General features: G+C 40.1%; 1 protein-coding gene across 2 annotated transcripts; it reads left to right on the forward strand.

The window, feature by feature from the left end:
- Window positions 1–1318: 1318 nt before the first annotated feature.
- Window positions 1319–19016, forward strand: LOC103363431 (serine/threonine-protein kinase DCLK1-like). 2 transcript variants are annotated; one of them, XM_008290199.1, is made up of 16 exons: window positions 1319–1679; window positions 1894–2240; window positions 9416–9515; window positions 10769–10885; window positions 11248–11342; window positions 12772–12853; window positions 14281–14450; window positions 14769–14888; window positions 15154–15300; window positions 15833–15966; window positions 16105–16182; window positions 16342–16438; window positions 16573–16653; window positions 16771–16884; window positions 18277–18350; window positions 18959–19016. In XM_008290199.1, exons 1-16 carry the CDS (start codon window positions 1319–1321, stop codon window positions 19014–19016), a joined length of 2175 nt encoding a protein of 724 aa, XP_008288421.1. The 2 variants fall into 2 exon arrangements, with proteins under 2 accessions (XP_008288421.1, XP_008288420.1); XM_008290198.1 differs by having other exon boundaries at window positions 10769–10879; window positions 12772–12859.
- The last annotated feature ends 345 nt before the right edge of the window (window positions 19017–19361 follow it).

The following is a 19361-nucleotide window of genomic DNA, read 5'->3' on the forward strand; positions in this document are numbered from 1 at the left end:
ATCACCTACACCTGTGTGAAGTGGCAAAAACGTCACATTTTAAATGTATTACCAGCTACACACCTTACAACAAAGGCAGTCTGCTTTTCAACCTGTGTTGAGATTTTGATACCAAAATAAATAAATAAATAAAAAATGTTAAAAAAAGAAGTAAGTTCGACCGGATGTTAGCATCCCGCTCGTGATATTCGAAGCAGTAAGCTAACGTTAGCTTACGAAGCTGTGAAATGACAACTAGCCGGCTACACGTCTTTGTACAACACCAGTGGAAATGGTGAGTTAACACAAACGACGAGTGCAAGTTAGTTAGCCTTTCTCTGTTTTACAATGTGTGCTTGAAACTTTAATTCACTCTCACCAAGCTGTAGTTTATATTAGCGCTAGCTAGTTTGTAGCACTACCGTCTTGTTGCTATGGTAAAGCACACCCGCTCGCTAACCGGAACTGATAGCCTCTAGGTTAACTCAACGCCTTTTATTTTGTTCGTGAGTTAATTAGCGAACAATTTTTAATTTTGACTTTTTATTCAATCATAAATATGCAAAAATTTGGGGGAGGTTATTCAAGCAGGCCAACCTGAACGGGAACGCGCATCTCTTTAACACGCGTGTCTGCATGTGGGTGCGCGCTCTGGCAGAAAAAACGTGCACGCGCAAGACTGACACCACAGCGGTCCGGTAAATCACTGCAATGGAAGAGGAGTAGGGGAGGGTGGAGGACACCGGCTACAGCCCTGCCTCCAATCCGCATGTGAGCACACAGCAGAGTAGACACACGGCAGGGAGGCAGAACACCATCACAGGGGCAACAAAGGGACGCATGGTTCATCCAAGGCATCAAACAAATAAAAGACTGTCTGAGACACGTTCCGCCTGAAGAAACGCGTTTGATTGCATCTGTCCTCACCTCAAAGGTAAGGGAGATTACACCGATACTAAGAATCCTTTTCCTTGCCGTTTTTCTTGCAATGCTATTTTTTTTAAAATGATTACCTTTCACTAAGATTCCATCTAAGATCCTCAAGCAGGCTTATGCTGTTAATGTTGTACTATGCACTGCAAATATATGTACATTTTTAAGATTGAATAGAGACACGCCAGGGTGCATGAAATGGGTGTGACATGTTACTTCATAATGTGTTTATGAGCAGCAGTTGCAGCATCAAGGCTTGTATCACTGCTGTATCAGGTGTAAAAGCAACTAGGCTGACACAGAACATAATTGCTCTAATAAAACATGCATGCGCAAGTTTAAAAGCTTATTCAAATTGTAAAGCATTCTCCTTGTATTATTTAGAGTGTAATAGCACTACACAGTCATGGAGCTGGAGCACTTTGATGAGCGGGACAAGGCACAGAGATACACCCGAAGAGGCTCAAGAGGGAATGGTCTCCCCAGTCCCACTCATAGCGCTCACTGCAGCCTGTACAGAACCAGGACACTGCAAGCACTGAGCTCAGAAAAGAAGGCCAAGAAGATTCGTTTCTACCGCAATGGGGACCGCTACTTCAAAGGGATTGTGTATGCCATTTCTCAGGAGAGATTTAGGTCCATTGAAGCACTCCTGGCTGACCTCACAAGAGCTCTGTCAGACAATGTCAACTTGCCCCAAGGGGTCCGGACCATATATACCATTGATGGGATAACAAGGATCACCAGCATGGACCAGCTGGTGGAAGGTGAGCAGAGTTCCTGAGTACTGGTTATTCTGCCCTGCATCTATTTATATGTCACAAACGCTGCCAAAATTGCTGATGCAAATCTAAACAAAATGTATATTTTCTTCAGTCTTTAATCGCAGAGGGAGCCGATGCTACAACCTATTGTGACCTTTACTTTTTGTATACTATGTGTCTGATAGAAAATCTGTCAATGTGTCTTGATTTTCTGCAGGAGAGAGCTATGTTTGTGCATCCATAGAACCCTACAAGAAGCTGGAGTACACAAAGAATGTAAATCCCAACTGGTCAGTTGGTGCTCGGACTGCTGTGTCTGTCCGTGATCCTTCTTCCCTTGGCAGTGCCAAGGCTGGATCCCCAGAAACCAGAGAGAACAAGGACTTCATTAGGCCCAAATTGGTAACTATTGTCCGCAGTGGAGTAAAGCCTCGCAAGGCCGTACGGATCTTGCTCAACAAGAAGACTGCACACTCCTTTGAGCAAGTCATGACTGACATCACAGATGCCATTAAACTGGACTCTGGAGTCGTCAAAAGGCTATATACTGTTGATGGAAAACCGGTAGGTGTTAAATAGTCATTCTGTGATTCTGCTAATTTTGTAAAACTTCTAATATTGGCAGAAACATGTTGTCAACTGCAGCATAAAAAGAACATTCAGATTAGCAAGTGACTTTGAGGGGTCTAAGCCAAAACAGCTGCCAGTGTATGTGGATAGTTTTTTCTCAGGGAGACACGTTTCATTGCTACAGCATAAAGTGTTTATGTGGGACCTGACTTTCAGTGCTGTCCTTACTCAAAGGGGAAACATTAAACATACTTCTGAGGCGTTACATAGAACACACAACGGTGCCATTCAGGAAACTGTTAGTGTTAAACACTTCAAGTTAATTAAAGTGGCATGATATACTCAATTTGATTTTAAATTCAGTCTTATGTAACTGTTAGTTGTGCTTGCAATTTGTGAAACCGGCTGCATATTTGTATAGCAATCTATGTTGCTGAAAAAGTACATTCAATAATTTAAATTATTATTTTTTTAATCCTATTCCACAGTCTCACATGTACTGTATACTTAGTTCAAGCTAAAGCACTGAGACTGTTTGTATTTAAAAATAAAGGAAGGAAGCAAAGCAGCTCAAACAACTGTAAGTGCTCTATACCTGAGAGGGCGCGATTATCTTTTGCCTTTCCGTCCACCACTTAAACATTAATTGCTCACAAGTGGGAAGGACGGAAGGATGCTTTTGATGACTAAAGTGAAATGAGAGTGGCATGGCCTTTGTGAATTAGTTAGCTCTACTGTGTACAATACCTAAATATCGTGAATTTATTTGTGGAGACATGTGTTCTGCTGTTTAGGTGTTAAATATTCTCAGACTTGATTTGAAATATTCTCTGCTTTTCTGACTTCCCATTTGCGGTGCTCTCTCTTCCTTGTTTAATTCAGAACATTCCACATGAGACAGACTTGGTACACATTAGCATAGGGTTTAGAAGGGGAAAAAAAAACAAGAACTTTTCTTCTGACCTTGGAGGTGGTCTGGTCTGTTCTTCATTCATGTCTCTGAGAATTGCTTCCTTACCCAAAGAGGGAGGCAGCCCAGTAGGTTAAAAGTCGACTGGGAATATTTGCTAAATGTATTATGAGAAGTGGGTTTCTAGGACTCCATCTCATATTCCAACCAACAGTAGCACATTATTAAAAAGATATTCACTTAGTGAGTTATTACTGGACAGGCAATATGATCAGCGACTAGACACTTAAATAACAATCTACTTCCATGCTTTTTTTCCCTTTACTATCTATGGATTAGAGTAGTCTTTATTTACATTATTTGATACTGTTCTTGGTGCATGGGCTTTATTCTTACTGTATACCTCAGTGTACACATACACTACATGAACTAATATTTGTTAGGAAACTACAGCTGTCATGGGGGATACGCTTTGCTTTATGGGCTCATATTAGTAGTAACTGCAGAAAAAAATGACTGAACATCCAACAAGAATAGTCAGCCTATTCAAAAACTCTTATCACATGGACTTTATATTAGTATTCTTATGACAAAATATGTATTTTTTAAATTTTTTTTCCTGTGACCGTTTCTATGGTGAAATGGTTTCCTGAGCCGGTTGCTAAGGAACAGCCTCTGCGGCAGAGCAGTGCAGTAGTGATGTCAGAACTGTAGGTGTATTGTGAGAGGGCTCACAGATGCAGTGCTCGGTCTATCAGCCTTACTATACACATGGCAGCAAGATGGAGCACATGGCTGAGGTATAATCTCAGGATAGGACCCATTGTGTAACGTTGCGGAACAGTTGGAGATTTTCACACCAGCAAACAAATCTGCCTCCACAAATGCTCTAGATTATTTTAGGAATAGAGATTGTTAAGCAAAACACAGATGGTCAGGAAATTGCAATAGAGGAAAGTTAGATGCCCGCCCTGTTCACGCTGAGATAGTGGGGAAATGAAGATATCTTTCGTTGGTTTGACTAATTCCATAATTACTTCTTTATTTCAGTAGTTTTTAATATAATCCATGCCTTCTTAAATATAAGCCGTTGTGTTATGTCCTTGGCAGTGCAGCTCTGGGCCATAGTTTCTCTGCTTTTTGTACTTTGTGCCATGTTGTGCCTCCAGATGGCCGAATAAGCACCCAGGGGCATCAAAGTGCCTGTTTTCATGGGCGTTTAACCTTTGGTAAATTACCTGCTTGAGGTTTTGGTCCTGAGACAGACATTTGCTGACATTTGAAATAATTAAGATAACATAATCCGTTATTAATCCGACAGTGGGGAAATTGGCAGTGTTACAAAAAGTGTTTAAAATAAAAATATACAAAAGTGCTGATTCTTCCATATGGGGCTATTAAGTTATTGCAAACTTAGCAAATTAGTTTTCATATACAGTGTCATTAAAATTTCCAAACACAGCTAGCAGATTATCCTGTTTACATGTGGTCATAAAAGTGTACCAGCTAGTTTATTGTATTAGTACATTTGCAGTAGCATTAATCTTTTAGTTCTTTGTGGTGATATTATCATTCTGTCAAATCCCTCTTGCTTTGTTTTCTGCAAAAAAAAAAATAATAATGGGACAGATTTTTGTGATTTGCTGTTTAGTAAGAAATGTATTTTGGGATCCTGATTCGTGTTCCTATTTGTGCATGCGCTTAGCGGTGGGTCTGCATGATGGCTGCGATCCCTCTATGCTGCTGAGTCATCCTATAATGGTGTTCTGCCATGAAATCAGGCTTAACTAGGCCAAATTGACCCGACCAAGGTAATGTTCCAGGGGTGCACTTTATAAATGTTAATGACTGATTCAATACGATTAATAAAACATCCTCTGTGCGGAAGACAGTACAGACATACTGTAAGGTACAGAGAAAAGAGCGACAAGGGAGAAACTCGCACTCCACAGACAAATACGTTTGAGGCAAGAAAACATTATATGGCCCAGTGTGACCCAGTTGTTTTTTGTGGGATGGAGCAAAGAGTGACTAAATATGTCTGTGGAGACTTCGAACATGGCATTCCCATCTCCTCCGTAATGGATATGGCTGTGCACTATAATTGTATTATGCACACTGCTAACTTTTCTCTGTGTTAGCGTCAACACTTCTCGTTGAAAATAGACGTCAGCAAGCACCCGAGGACTGTTTGGCTTCACATTAGTGCATGAAAGCAGAGGCTTAATCCTCCATGTTAAAATTATGTGTCAGTAGATGTGATTATATAGCCCATTCATGCTTTAGAAATTAGATGCAGAGTGGAAGTGGTTATGAGATTTATGGTGCCCTATGTGCCAGAGAGCAGAACGTAACTAATGTTTTCCAATTCATTTCTTCATGTTGACCTTGACTCTGCCATTTCCTGGTTTGACCCACAATTAATCTCTTTTGGTTTCTACTCGTACCACAGATGTATTGTCTGCACAATGCATTATTGCAAAATCTACTGCAGTGTCAGAAATGGACTTAAAATGAGATCAGGAGACATTCTTCTGCTTTTTGGGGATGTTATTGTAATACTAGGCTGTTTTTGTTTTAGAAAACCTGATTTATCTGCAATAAATTTCCCTTTTTTTTGCAACTTTAGCATTATGAATTGTGCATACGTTTTTTCTTAATCAAAGAATTGCTATTAAATGTTTTTTAAAGCATCTTTCTGTTTCTGTAAGGGTAAAAATGAGGATGAACGAGATAAGGAGACTGTCTGGCTTTGCTCTCACCTACTGCTGTGACTTGGCTGGTAAACACAAAGCAGTGAAGTGCTCAGTGTGCCATTGTATTTGGAATGGAGAAGATTATTTTTTATTACAGTTTTGGTTCACAGGCTACAGAACATGCTTGAATTCAGTGGACATCGCTGTTTTAACTTGAATTTAGTATAAAGCAGGAACTTAAGAACATGTACAATGAATACTGTGAGCTGTACTTATCAGATATTAATTTGTTCATGATGGTGCAATGGTACCTAATTTACATTTTAAAATTTTCAGCTGAGATATAACAGACTTGACATGTTCATTTGTGGTTGGGACGTGGGTGTGATCTGGCTTTTGAGGAATTGCACTTGTCACAAATTTCTGCAGCAGCTCTGATTTGGATTCTTGGTCCAACAAACTACACATAAAGCCAATTCACGCAAAATGAAGCTAGAAGCATTTGAAAATTACAAGTCAGGCTGGGTCTGCATTCTGGCATGTTTGGTGACTGGCTGCTGCGTTCAGTCTTCCACTTGAAAGGGAGCTTCTGCAACCTGGAGAGTTCCACCTGTCCACAGGCACAGTTGCTTTATTGCAGATTTATGCACTCCGTGTGCAATACATAGTCTTTACCGTGGTTCTGATTGATTAGCTTCTATAGCATGCACACCTTCCATTGAGATTTTTCTGGACTGAATGTCAGAGGCAGCGCTTGTGCTTGCGGAAATTATAGATAAAAACCTGGTGATCAATATTTGCACAGAATGGTTCTGAACCGCAAGCATGTGTGTGTTTATGTGTTAGGCGGATGGTAGGCCTAATGGAGCTGCTGTGTCACTGAGCCAGAAGTAATCAATATAAAGCATCACATTCACAATTGCCCCAGTTATACTACTTCATCTCAAGTTTGAGGTTTCTCATTTCTTTGGACTCTTATTTAAAACGTAAATATTATAATACACAGTATGTGAAGAATTCTGTTTTTGACTTGTGACCTTACAGGAAGTAATCTATATTGTCCTCTATATCGTCTGTGGTTTTTACACCTTTTTGAATATTGCTTATTTTAACTTTAACTGATGGTCATGTCTGCTTTTGCTAGAGAAATTTAAGATTGGAGTTAAAGAGATGACATCCACCAAAGTACCGAAGCCACATTTGGACTAATAACTTCGTAACAAGGTGCTCTGTGGTCTTCTATTTTACTCAGGCTGATGGTGACATTGTTTTACTGTCTGCATTTTGCACAGTTCAGAGCTCCAGCTAGAGTCTGACAGTGCATCGTAAAGTCGCCATGTCCCCTTCATTGTCTCAAACTAAGCTGTGATTCTGTTTGGTCCCCTTGGCAACGGCTGTACAGCTACTCCCTTTGGGATCATGCAGTCTTTATTTTAGGAGGAGGAGAAATTGGGGGCAGGGGATGTCAGAGTGGGGCATCTGCAGAGAAAAGGGCCATGTTAAGCCCCCCCTTTGTGCTCAGTGTTTGTTTTAAGATTTTGTGACTGAATGACCTTTGCATGTTTGAATGTGCTTTAATGGCAATACACTGATAAGACAGTCTGTTTGTGCAGTCAGTAATCCAACACTTCAATATTCAGGATAAAGAATCTAATTTATTCTTCTAATTTAGAGGTGTGCATTTTTTTTAGTGGAAACAAATGTTGGTACACCAGTACCGTGACGGATGGTAGCAAAGATGATGACATTTAATGTGGTTAGCTGGCAGTGGGGCAGACAGACTGTTTTCATCTGGTTTTCTTTGCTGTGTCTCAGCACTTAAGCCATCATTTTAGACCCCTACTGAACTCAGTACACGTCTTAATGATAAGACAATTAATAATACATAAATACCAACATTTAGCACTTTGAATTATTTATGATTTATACTTGATCTATATTTTCAGTTGGTCGTATCTAACATATTCCTGGTGGCACTACTATAACATGACCGTTCGGAGAGTCCCACACTTGCATGTCCAGTATCTCATTTTAAGCCACTTATGAGAAATTATTGTAAAGCATTCTTACAGTCTTTATTTTATTTTTTAGATCTGCTTTTAATGATATGTCTGTGAGAATCTGTGGGATGTATTTGGCACCCAGCTCTGCTTTCTCACTTGCCAGGCTGATGGAGAAGAGCCACTTGAAGCAAACTCATTGTGTAACATCGCCTCTGCTGCTTCTTGTTTGCTATTTAGCCAACATTGTGTTAATGAGCAGCCAGCACTTGCTCAACAATACATGTGATGTAGTGCAGCAGCACAATGTGTATCTGTGATCTTGCAGGCCAGGTACTTAAAAGAGAGGGATATCAGTATGTTCAGCAAAGTCCACCCTTCTGTGGAAGAAATGAAAACAGGAACTCTACATTTTGTAGTGCACAGCTATAGTTAACCACAACAAAATTTATCTTGGCCTAAAAAAAAAAAACCCAAACCAGCAAAAAAAAAAAAAAACAGTATAGTGTGAAAATGCTCCCATTTGAGAAACAGCATTATCACTGTGTGCTGACATGACTGGGTCCCTGAATGGATGACTTGTGTTAAATATTCTGAAACGTGATTTTTATATTGGTTAATCCATTACAATAGAGGACACTTGACTTATTCTCCCACCAGGGATTGAAAGTCTTTAATGACTGGCAGACGCCTTTGTCACAGAGTGCACTGAATCACATCCAACAGGTTTAAAATGAGCTTTTCATAGTAGTTACCCTTAAGACACATTCATCTCAGCCAGGCTGGTACACGAGTAAAACGAGAGGTTAATTCCATTATTCACATGCCACACACTGGAGCATTAATTTTTCCTCTGTGTTTTGGCCAATTTCGAGTATGTGATTGGTGTGTCTGCTAAACTCCTATATCTTCAATTCATTGGCTTATTCCATTTTTTTTTTTTTCTGGATGGGTTTCTCCATTTTCAAACTGAGAAATTACCCATAATACAATTTGATCTGAGACAATTACCCATCATAATTCTGAGTTGTTAATGGTACTTTAAAAGCCACTGTATCCCTTGAAAGCACAAAAGTGACTTGTCATCATTTTGATATAATGAACGGTGCAACATGTAAATGTAAATATAGATTCAATGTGCATGATCAAGAATATGATCACCATAAAGAGCATTTTTACTTCTTCCCTTTGTTTCTCATTTCGTATGGTTTATATAAATGCTGTTGGTAATCTACAAACTGTACCTTCCCACACTGAAGTACTGATTCTCCTCCAAGATGCTCATTTAAAGTTTGAAAGCCCTCCAAAATCGGCTTCAAAGTAGCAGCAGCAGTAGATGGAGTCAATTTGCTGATATGTGACTGATTGAAAAATAATATCAACACTGATGCTGATTTTAAGATTGTTTTTTGTATTTTACTTCCTCTGTTTTAGTTTGTGAGAGGTATGTCAAGACAATGGTACTCTGTTTGGTATCAGTATTATGCTCAGTAGTGCTCAGATATGATACCAGTATCAAACTTGTTTGTTGACGAAAGCTGACAAAAACATTGTCTTTACTAGGTCACCTGCCTTCAGGACTTTTTTGGGGAAGATGATATATTCTTCGCTTGTGGCCCGGAAAAGTTCCGCTATCAAGATGACTTCAACTTGGATGAAACTGGTAGGTGTACCTCTGGGACTTGAGTCACTCAGGGAGGAGAGCGTCATACCAACTCCTTGGGCTTCAGTTTTTTTGCCTACTGTCACTGGCATGCACAGTGACAGCGGGATGATATGTTGCATTTTATTTTACGGTTTTCCTTTTGAGGTCCAAGAAAATGCTGAACGTGGTAAACACATGGAACGATTCTTGCTTCTTCCAAGTTTGAACTTGTACATCTAGGATTCAAGGATTCAAAGAACTTTTATTGTCATGCCAGGTCACATTTACATGTTTGTGGTACGAAATTGGCACTCAGGTCCTGTTTTTTTTTTTTTTTTTAAAGCCTAATAAATAATAAATACAATTGTAAGACAAAAGCAACATATAAGTAAAAATACAAGCAAATAAGTGTACTCTAGTAAAATGTAAACATTAAGTAGAAAAGCCAAAAACAATAAAATAAATTGTATTCTTTTTACTGATGTTACCGCTTGAGGTCCCACTGTTAGAAGAGCTACTAATACACAGTACGAGGTGTGTGGCCACCTTCTACTCTTCTGCTTTTTCTCTTGTGAAGTCCTTGTGTGTAAAATGATTAGGACAGACTTTATCAAACAGTGCAATATGACATATACTCTAGATCAGGCCACCAAACTTCCATTTGCTCCTCTTGGCTTTTCATTTGTCTGTGTAACAGGGTTGTAGCAGAGCAGTGTTACAGCTTTAACATAGTGTATGTAGCTGATTTGGTGTGGTGACGACATAGACAATACACTGTGCAAATCTGCTTCACACTGAATGCAGATGATATGAAAAACCATATCATTGCTTTCAATCACTAATCTAGTTTATTGGTTGTGGTTTTAGTTGTATGTTGAGTGTGCAGGTCAGGATGCCGTCACACAGTTTGTGGCTCTGGTTTTAGGCCCAAGAGAAATCTGTCCTAATTAATGATGAAGGTTCGGTTTGAGAGGTCTTCCTCCCTTCCTTTTTTTCGGGTCCTGTCTATGATCTGCTCCAGACATAGTACCATCAGTGGATGTGGCCAAACTGGTCCCATTGGCACAGCATGGCTCGATCAATGGCTGGTTGATCACCTGGGGTATCGTCACCTGGGGTATCGTCACCTTGAGTTCAGGTTCAGCGTGAGGAATGCAATCAAGCTGATGGATGCAATAGCAGAACCTTAAATTATCAGAGCCAACCATTTATCAACCAGGAAACATGTTGCTGCTGCTGGCGTACACGTTGATGTCTGTCTTTCTTTACAGAATGCAGGGTGGCAAAGTCTGCATCTTATGGTCGGCTCCCTACAGTGCACGGTCGCTCTTCCCCAAGAGGTGGCGGTATGTCCCGCAGGAGCAAGTCTCCCTCATCTACTGGTTCAGGTAAGTGTATGTATATGGTGACCCAGTAACCCAGCAGTTAGGGTGTATACCACATAAATGCAAATGGCTTCAAGCAGTTAGTTACTGGTTAGATTTCTGGCCGGCCATTTACTGTACATCATCCTCCTGCTCTCTTTTCCCACATTTCCTGTCTCTCTACTATTGCTGTCCAATAAAGATGAAAATGCCAAAAAACATAAGATAAACATGTGTATGTGTGTTATGTCCTAACATAAAGGAACAAAGGCATATGTTGTGTTCTGTTCTAAAGCTTCACACTGTATTCTTATGGGAGTACACTATCGTTTATTCTGTAGCATTTAATCACGATGTTGTTTGTCTCCATTTCTGCTGTCCAACAGCTAATGGCACTGCAGGCAGTCAGCTGTCCACACCTCGTTCTGGAAAGTCTCCAAGCCCCTCTCCAACCAGTCCAGCGAGCCTCCGAAGACGACAGGTAATAAAAATCGATGCTTCTGTAATCAGGTAAAGATTTGTATGATGTCATGCACACACCATACCAGGAAGGCTTTGTGAAGAAATGCATTTATTGATTTTTCATCATTGAACAAAATTTTAAAACAATTTTAAAATATTGTATTCACTTGGAATTAAACATAAACACTGAAGTTTATTGATGGGAATGAATTTGCAAAATTTCCCAAATATTGCCAAGCAAATATGTGTTAGCCTCCACTAGATAATAGCCTTAATAACCATGTGATTGGAAATGGACTTCTTTCTGTACACATGTAAATCTCGGCTCACACAAACATGAATCAAGGAAAAAAAATCATCCAAACTTCATATCCTTCCATTAACATTGTGATGCTGTATTTGATGTATTTTGGTTTTCCAACCTGGCAAACTAGTTGTGTAAATATGGGTAATTTAAGGTGCTGCCTCCTGTCTCGACTCTGTTTAGTCTTGCATGCCGTGTCTACACCAAAGGCATTATTCAGACGTCCATCTCACAGTCGTCTGATAGAACAGATAGCCCCTATTTTAATCAATACAGTTGTCTACACCGGCTGCGTGCCTGACATTTCAGTTGCGCTCACACGTACTGCGGCCGTGTCCCAAAGCGTCTTTCTTTTCATGCATCAAGTCTGTACTTCAATGCTTCATTGATATCCACCCTAAAAAGGGATTCCACCCAAAAACAAATCAAATTTAACCATGTAAAAGCTACACTCACAGCCCACTTCACTCCACTTAACAATGAATGAATATAAGACAAAGAGTATTATTGATGCAGTAACGATTAGAGTAGCAAGAATAGCATCATAAAAATGCACAAAACGTTGAACTAGATTCGATCATCCACTTTAACATTTTAAAACAGAGTATTGTTAAGCATAACAGTTTCAAGGGATTGATTAAGAGAGTAAACCAAATGTCAGCATGACACTGGATTTACAGCTCACCTAATTAACTTGGCAACTAGCATCACTTGTTGGAAGTATTTTTTGAATGAAACGTCATCTGCACTGCAACAAGACATGTTTTCTGTAGGGACAGCAAATTCTGAGACTGTGTAGCACACTCAAGACAATTATCAGCGATAGTATCGTTAATTAACCGTAAGGCTGGCTGGAGTTGGTGTTCCTGCCGCGGTGAAAGATGTTATTTTGTCGGTCTCTTTTAGAAACACAGGTTAGACTTTACACTGGTGAAAAGATTAGTATAATGCTTCACCATGCTTGATTTATTTCTATCTCATCTCAGACTGCATGCTCAAGGCTAGCAGAGTGGAACAAATGGGCTTTGTGTAAGCTGGCTGTAATCACATTTTTTACAAGCTTTTGGCTTCTCTAAAGTTTGTGTAAAACAAGTGCATCAGTGTGTCATTTCATTCTCACTCTATAGCCGTCTCTTCTTTCCAGGGATCTCAACACAGTGGGTCTTCTCTCTCGTTAGCCTCTACCAAGGTATGCAGCTCAATGGATGAAGGAGATGGGCCCAGCAGTGAAGGTAAGACATTAACATACTGGCACAGGATTGTTTGTTAGTAACTTACAAGTTTCTACATTGGCATACATGAATTTGGACACTAATGTTTTTGTTTTGTTTTTTGCTACTGTGAATAGTTTAATAGAAGATTATCTGATTATCAAAAGGAGTAAAGTTAAAGATGAAACTCTGAAATTAGTGACTTTTTTTGCACAGATTAGAGTAGGGGGGAAGAAATGAGCACTATGCAGTTTTAGTTGTCAGACAGCTTTTACCAAGATCTTTTTGGGGCTATGGCTTGTTCATAGTCACTGCTAGGAGTGACCAGGTGATTGGAAATTTCAAAGCCTTATAAATGCTTTGACTGTTCAAACCTTGTTCTTGAAATTAGCAGCCATGGGCTTCCTAAGCAGTGGCTTAGCATTCTGAAAATTAAAATCACTGATTTCTACATAGCAAGTGAAGGCCATAAGAAGGTAGCAAAAGGTTTTTAGAAAAAATTCCTCACCTCTTATTGTAGTCAGGAAATTGTTGTTGACAGGAATGGTTGCAGTTGCTGAGAAAACTACCCCTAAGAGTACTAAAAAGGCAATTCAAAACTGGCTTCGACTGCAAAAGACTTTCAGGAAAATTTGTCAGACTCTGGAGTGGTGTTTCATTGTTCTGCTGTGCAGCAGTACCTGCACAAATATGGCCCTCATGGAAGATTCAGCAGAATTAAAGCTTTCCTGCGCTTACTAAAAAATTCTGTCTTAACAAGCCTGATGCATTTTTACAACGACTCCTATGGACTGATGAGATTAGAATTGAACTTTTGGCCCACATTGAACACAGATAGGTTTAAAGAAATAGGGTAACGGATTTGATGAAAAGAACAACGCTGAGATGGATTGATCATACTTGGGGCTTGTGTTGCAGCCAGTGGCACAGGGAACATGTTACTGGTTGACAGACAGAAGACTGGATTCAATTAAACATCTAGAAATTTTCAAACCTCTGCAAGACCCTCTACATAAACATCCCCAAAAATCTGTGGAGACCTCCAAATAAATAGCAGTGCATGTAAGACAGCCCAATCATCTGACAAAACAACAAGTCTTTTGAAAGGAAGAATGTGCAAAAGTCCTTCAAACCAGAGCTTGAATACTGACAACAAAAGTATTTACAAGCTGTGATATTTGCTCAAGGTGATGATGCTAAGTCCTGATCATGCCCAAACTTTGGCTTTAGGGCCTTTTCCACTTTAGTGATTTTAAAACTATGGAAATAAAAAAAAAAGAGGAAACTTTCTTAAAATATTCGTAAAAATATGTCTGCTTCATGCCTTTTGGAAATCAGAACATCATTTACTTGTTTAGCTTTTCACAGTTTTGACCAAATTGTGCCCAAACCTTTACATGCTGCTGTATATTATACTCTCTGCATTTTGTTTTACTTCACAGCTGAGCCGACAGATGAGTGCTCCGCAGTTCCTCCCTCTATAGCAGAAAGGTACAAAGTGGGGAGGACTTTAGGGGACGGAAACTTTGCTGTGGTTCGAGAATGTGTGGAGAGATCCACTGGGAGAGAGTATGCTCTCAAGATCATCAGCAAAGTCAAATGCAGGGGAAAGGTGAGCCGGACTCTACAACTGTTGACCCATCAAAATTGAGCTGATTCACTGTTGTCTTGGTATTTAACAGTCATCAGTTAATTCAGTTGTACTTTCCTCATTGGTCAGAAGATGGTGCTGTCTCCTCCTTTTTTTCCAGTTTAAATAACGCCATCAGATGATCCTAGTGAAGTAGCATTTTTCTCTGAAACTGGTTTATCTTTCCTATTTACTCTCAAAAGAAAAGAGGGCTACCCAGTCTCACACTTCATGGTCTGTATATTTCCACTACACAGTGTGTATAGATTCTCATTTGTTTAAATTTCTTTCATCACTTAGGAGCACATGATACAGAGTGAAGTATCCATCCTTCGGCGTGTGAAACATCCCAACATCGTACTTTTAATTGAGGAAATGGACACCCATAGTGAGCTTTATCTTGTAATGGAGCTGGTTAAGGTACTGTACATATGGGAATTCTACCAAAGAAATTTTAAGCGCAGATGTAAAAGTTTTGTTGTTAAAAAACCAAGTGCAAACCAAGTAGTTTTTTCTCTTACTAGAGGTATACTTTGACATATATTTTGTAGACTAATATAGAGTTGATTATCCCTGTTAACCAGTAATGTCTTTATGTCAAATCCCCAAAACAGTTAATCTGCCTCAGCCCTTTAATTCATTTAGCAGCTGGTTCTCTTTCACATCCTAAGTACTCTCTCTCCAGGGGGGTGATCTCTTTGATGCCATTACCTCGTCCAACAAATACACAGAGCGAGATGCCAGCTGTATGCTGTTCAACCTGGCGAGTGCTATCAAGTACCTGCACAGTCTCAACATCGTCCATAGAGACATAAAACCAGAAAATTTGTTGGTAAGTATGACGATGCAAAGCTTCTGTACGTTGTAAAAGCTTCCCACAGTCTTGCTTTTAAAACTACCACCAATAAGACGGGCAACATTCATCAAATAAATCTGTGAAAGTAAATGATGCAGATACACAAGGTATTTTTTATATTTTTCTCATTGTGGTCATTTGGTACTTACATTTATAAAACATCCTTTTTTTAATAGCCCATCATGACCTAAAAAAATATCTTAACTCTAAAATGTAGCTGAAAAGGGAAGATTGAAACTCATCTGCCTCACCACAGATGTAATTCAACTTGCACTTTGTTTTTTTTTTTTTTACAAACTATTTAGAAAGCTTAATTTTGTTCAATAGAGACATTCTGTAGTTGCAGTTGCAATATTGTTTTAATGTATTTTGCTCTCTGAAGTCTTTGTACTTGATTTTACAATCACATCAAGCTTTTTATGTTCATAAAATCCACACTGATGAGTATAAATTGGTGACTGTTTTGCTCGCCTCTTTCTTATGTTCCCTTACTGCATGTGTTACACAGGTGTATGAGCACCAAGATGGTAGTAAATCTCTGAAGCTAGGTGACTTTGGCTTGGCTACCGTCGTCAACGGGCCCCTCTACACTGTGTGTGGGACACCCACCTATGTAGCACCAGAGATTGTTGCTGAATCGGGGTGAGTCAGAGCAGTTACATCATCTTAGCCATCTGCCACATGATTATTAGGACAAGGAATCAAACACTTGAGTACGACTTCCTACTTGCAGACGTGTTTAGTGTCTCTGATACATGATATGTTCCTTTTCAATTACAGATATGGTCTCAAGGTTGACATTTGGGCAGCTGGTGTCATCACTTACATTCTGCTGTGTGGCTTCCCTCCCTTCCGTGGGTATGTGCTCCTGTATCAGGAGGTTTACTTTATTAAAAACATAAACCTGCTTAAGTGGTTTAAATTATATCAGTAAGTGCTCATGGTATGCCATCACACTATACTTTATGTGTAGCTTAGTTTGAGCTTCATAAAACACTGTGTGTTTAATTTCAACAGCAGTGGTGAAGACCAGGAGGCTCTCTTTGAACAGATTCTAAAGGGCCAGCTGGATTTCCCTGCACCATTCTGGGACAATGTGTCTGAGAGAGCCAAGGTTTGTGTCTGGAAATGCTTTCCTCATCTGCCATGATTATGGTCCACATGAAACACCACAATCTGACAGAGATCAGTGTTGTTTCAGCTTGCATTGTTGTACTGGATACTTATGGCTAACGCGCTCCTCTTTAGGGTCTGATCACTGGAATGCTGCAAGTAGAAGCGGAACAAAGATACACAGCTGTAAAGGTGCTTGATCACCCCTGGGTCAATGTAAGTTAAGCCTTCTGAAGTCAATTCTCTCCCCTGTACACATACATGTACCAATCAGAAGAATGTGTACAGTGAGCAGACAGAGTTGCTGAAGCATAGCCCCCTCGTATTTTCCAGGATGATGGAGGTTCAGAGAACGAGCATCAGCTGCCTGTGGCTGGTAAAATCAAGAAGCACTTCAACACCGGCCCTAAACTCAGCAGCACTACAGCAGGAGTGTCAGTTATCACAGTAAGCACTGATCTGCTCTCATCCACGCACTGACGCTGCATGTCATTCTGCATCAATAGATCACATTTGGGCTCTTTTTTTTTATGAACATGCTTTAGTGATGATGTTTTGAATGTCATTCAAAAGCAACTTCCGTTTTGAACTTTGAACTGTAGTATTCCTCATGCGTCTCCTTCTGCTGCTTAATTCCTACCATTCGCTAAAGTGTTCTCCTTATGCCTTGGGTGTCATTTTTAAGTTGAAACTTGCATTGTTTGCATTTGCAAAGCAGAAATGTCTTCGCTTTATTCTGTGTACATATCCATTCATCCATTTCCGTCTTGTCACCAGGTCTCCTTGTATTTCCTCTGGCTTCTCATCCTCCTCCTTTAGCCAGACTGTCAGCACTTTTGTTAGGAGATCTTCCAAATACTGTAGCTGACCTACAATGACTAGAATTCAGCAGAGGTGACTTAAAGATGGTGAAAATCAAGTTTGGTTGTTTTGGGTTTTTTTAAAAAAACTTATGTGTTTTTCACATACAGGAAGACATATCATGAGTGAAATAAGCAGCCAATGCCATGTCTGATTATTTCTACCTTGAAACTGCCAGATACTGTTGACCATCTCAAAAACATCAGCCTGAGTTTCATACGCAGCAAACCAAAGGAACTGTCAACTTGTGGGGCTGGATTTTCATATTATTATTCTTCAGAACTGTTTCTGGTTCAAACATGCAGGGCTGAAGCACCCCAATGTCACAACTTGCCATTGTGTTGTGTGGAGCTAAAGGTGAGCCGGTGTGTTGCGGTCGGGAGGCAGAGGGTTTGGTGGAGATAGACGTGGGAAGATTTCACAAACTGGCCGATTCTAAAGAAAGCAAAAGTGTAGAGCCACATCTAAGCCATTTTGAGGCAGAAAGGGATTATTTTCATTAAAAAAAATATAATTATGTAATTGTGATACACAGCCATGAGTTTTTAGGGGTTTGATAATGCCCGGGGAGGAATTTTACCCTTATAATTTTACATTTGACCTGTATTTGTGCATAAGGATAAAAAAATAAAAATAAAAACTCTATACTGGATTTCAAACCGCTGTCTATTTTTAGTAGCATTAATCAGTTGCGTTCCTCTACAGCGTATATTTCTAGTATATTGAACTTATTTCGTTGCAGGTGAAGTAAGCGCTGAGTTGTCAGTTGCCAAAAAGAAATATGTCTGACATTTCACAGAATGTCAGTTGACAGTGACATGACATTTTTCTGCCAGTTTTTTTATTTATTTATTTATTTTGCTACTCATCATAGCAGTTATAACGGGATGTAGAGTTGTGCGTCTTAATGCTAATCGGGTCAGTGATGCTTTGAGTTCAAGGTGATCCCCTGAGTTGCGTTCATCTCTCTCTGCTCAGCTGGACCAGGACTTTACCATCCAGAAGTCAGGGTCTTTGGACCACTGCCAGCATCCAGGATTGTACTGGATAAGGTATGACACAGCATAGTGCTAAAATGCAGTGAGTGCTTCCATGGCAAAGTGCTGGCAGTCTCCATTTCCCATCCCCTGCCCCCCCTCAAGGGTTTGATTCATTGCTCATCAAGCCCTTTTCATGCCTCATCAGATCCATCACTTTATTATGTTACTTCATCTCACTAGTTGCTGTGGCTGTTTCTTCTCAGCTGGTTGTCCAGTTCCCCTCGCTCTTTATTGATAAGTAACATTTCTGCAACGCTAACTGCATTTGAGGGTTCATGTGAGTCACTGGATTTTGTTTCACAAGATGAGCGTATCTGTTTCTTCATAAGAAGTGCTATCACGGGCATAAAGGTGCCACTTACCTGGTGCTGGCAGACCTTATCTTGTTGCTTTTCCTGGTTTTGTTGAGCACTGCATTAGGGTGTCACAAGATGAAGTCGAACTTTCTGTCATTCTCTCAGGAGATGAGCTGTGGGGGCTAATGCAGCTTTTCACATTCAACTGCATGCAAACATTGTCTCGTATAAACTTTACGTCATGCATCAGTGATTGGATGTCACTCCTCATCTCTGTGGTCTTGTAGAGAAGCTAACAGTTGCTGCTGTGTCACCCTCTCTCAGACCACGCCACTTGATAAGGAGAAGCAAGTTTTCCGACGAAGACGCTACCAGGATGTAAGGCCCACTCCCCACTTCCCACACAGTATCGGTGCCAGCGCCCCCTACAGTGCTAACCCTGGCCTCTCCCCCGCTGAGTCTGAAGACTATTCCCCAAGTTCGGCTGACACTGTCCGTTCACCCACTTCTCCGTTCTAACGGCCTTCCTGAGGTCAAAGCGTCGTCCACTCTTCTGAAAAAAACGTGGGAGAGGGAAAAACCCAACACTGGGTCCAGTCTTTTGTCATGGACATTCACAAACTGCACAATTATCTGCACCTGTTTAATTTTTTTTCCTCGTCATAGTACTTTTATGTTATTGATTTATTTTTATTGTAAAATGCGATGTTCACAATAAGTGGCAAGT

This window comes from Stegastes partitus, unplaced genomic scaffold (assembly GCF_000690725.1).
Source record: "Stegastes partitus isolate 25-593 unplaced genomic scaffold, Stegastes_partitus-1.0.2 Scaffold659, whole genome shotgun sequence".
In the NCBI taxonomy this organism is placed as follows: domain Eukaryota; kingdom Metazoa; phylum Chordata; class Actinopteri; family Pomacentridae; genus Stegastes; species Stegastes partitus.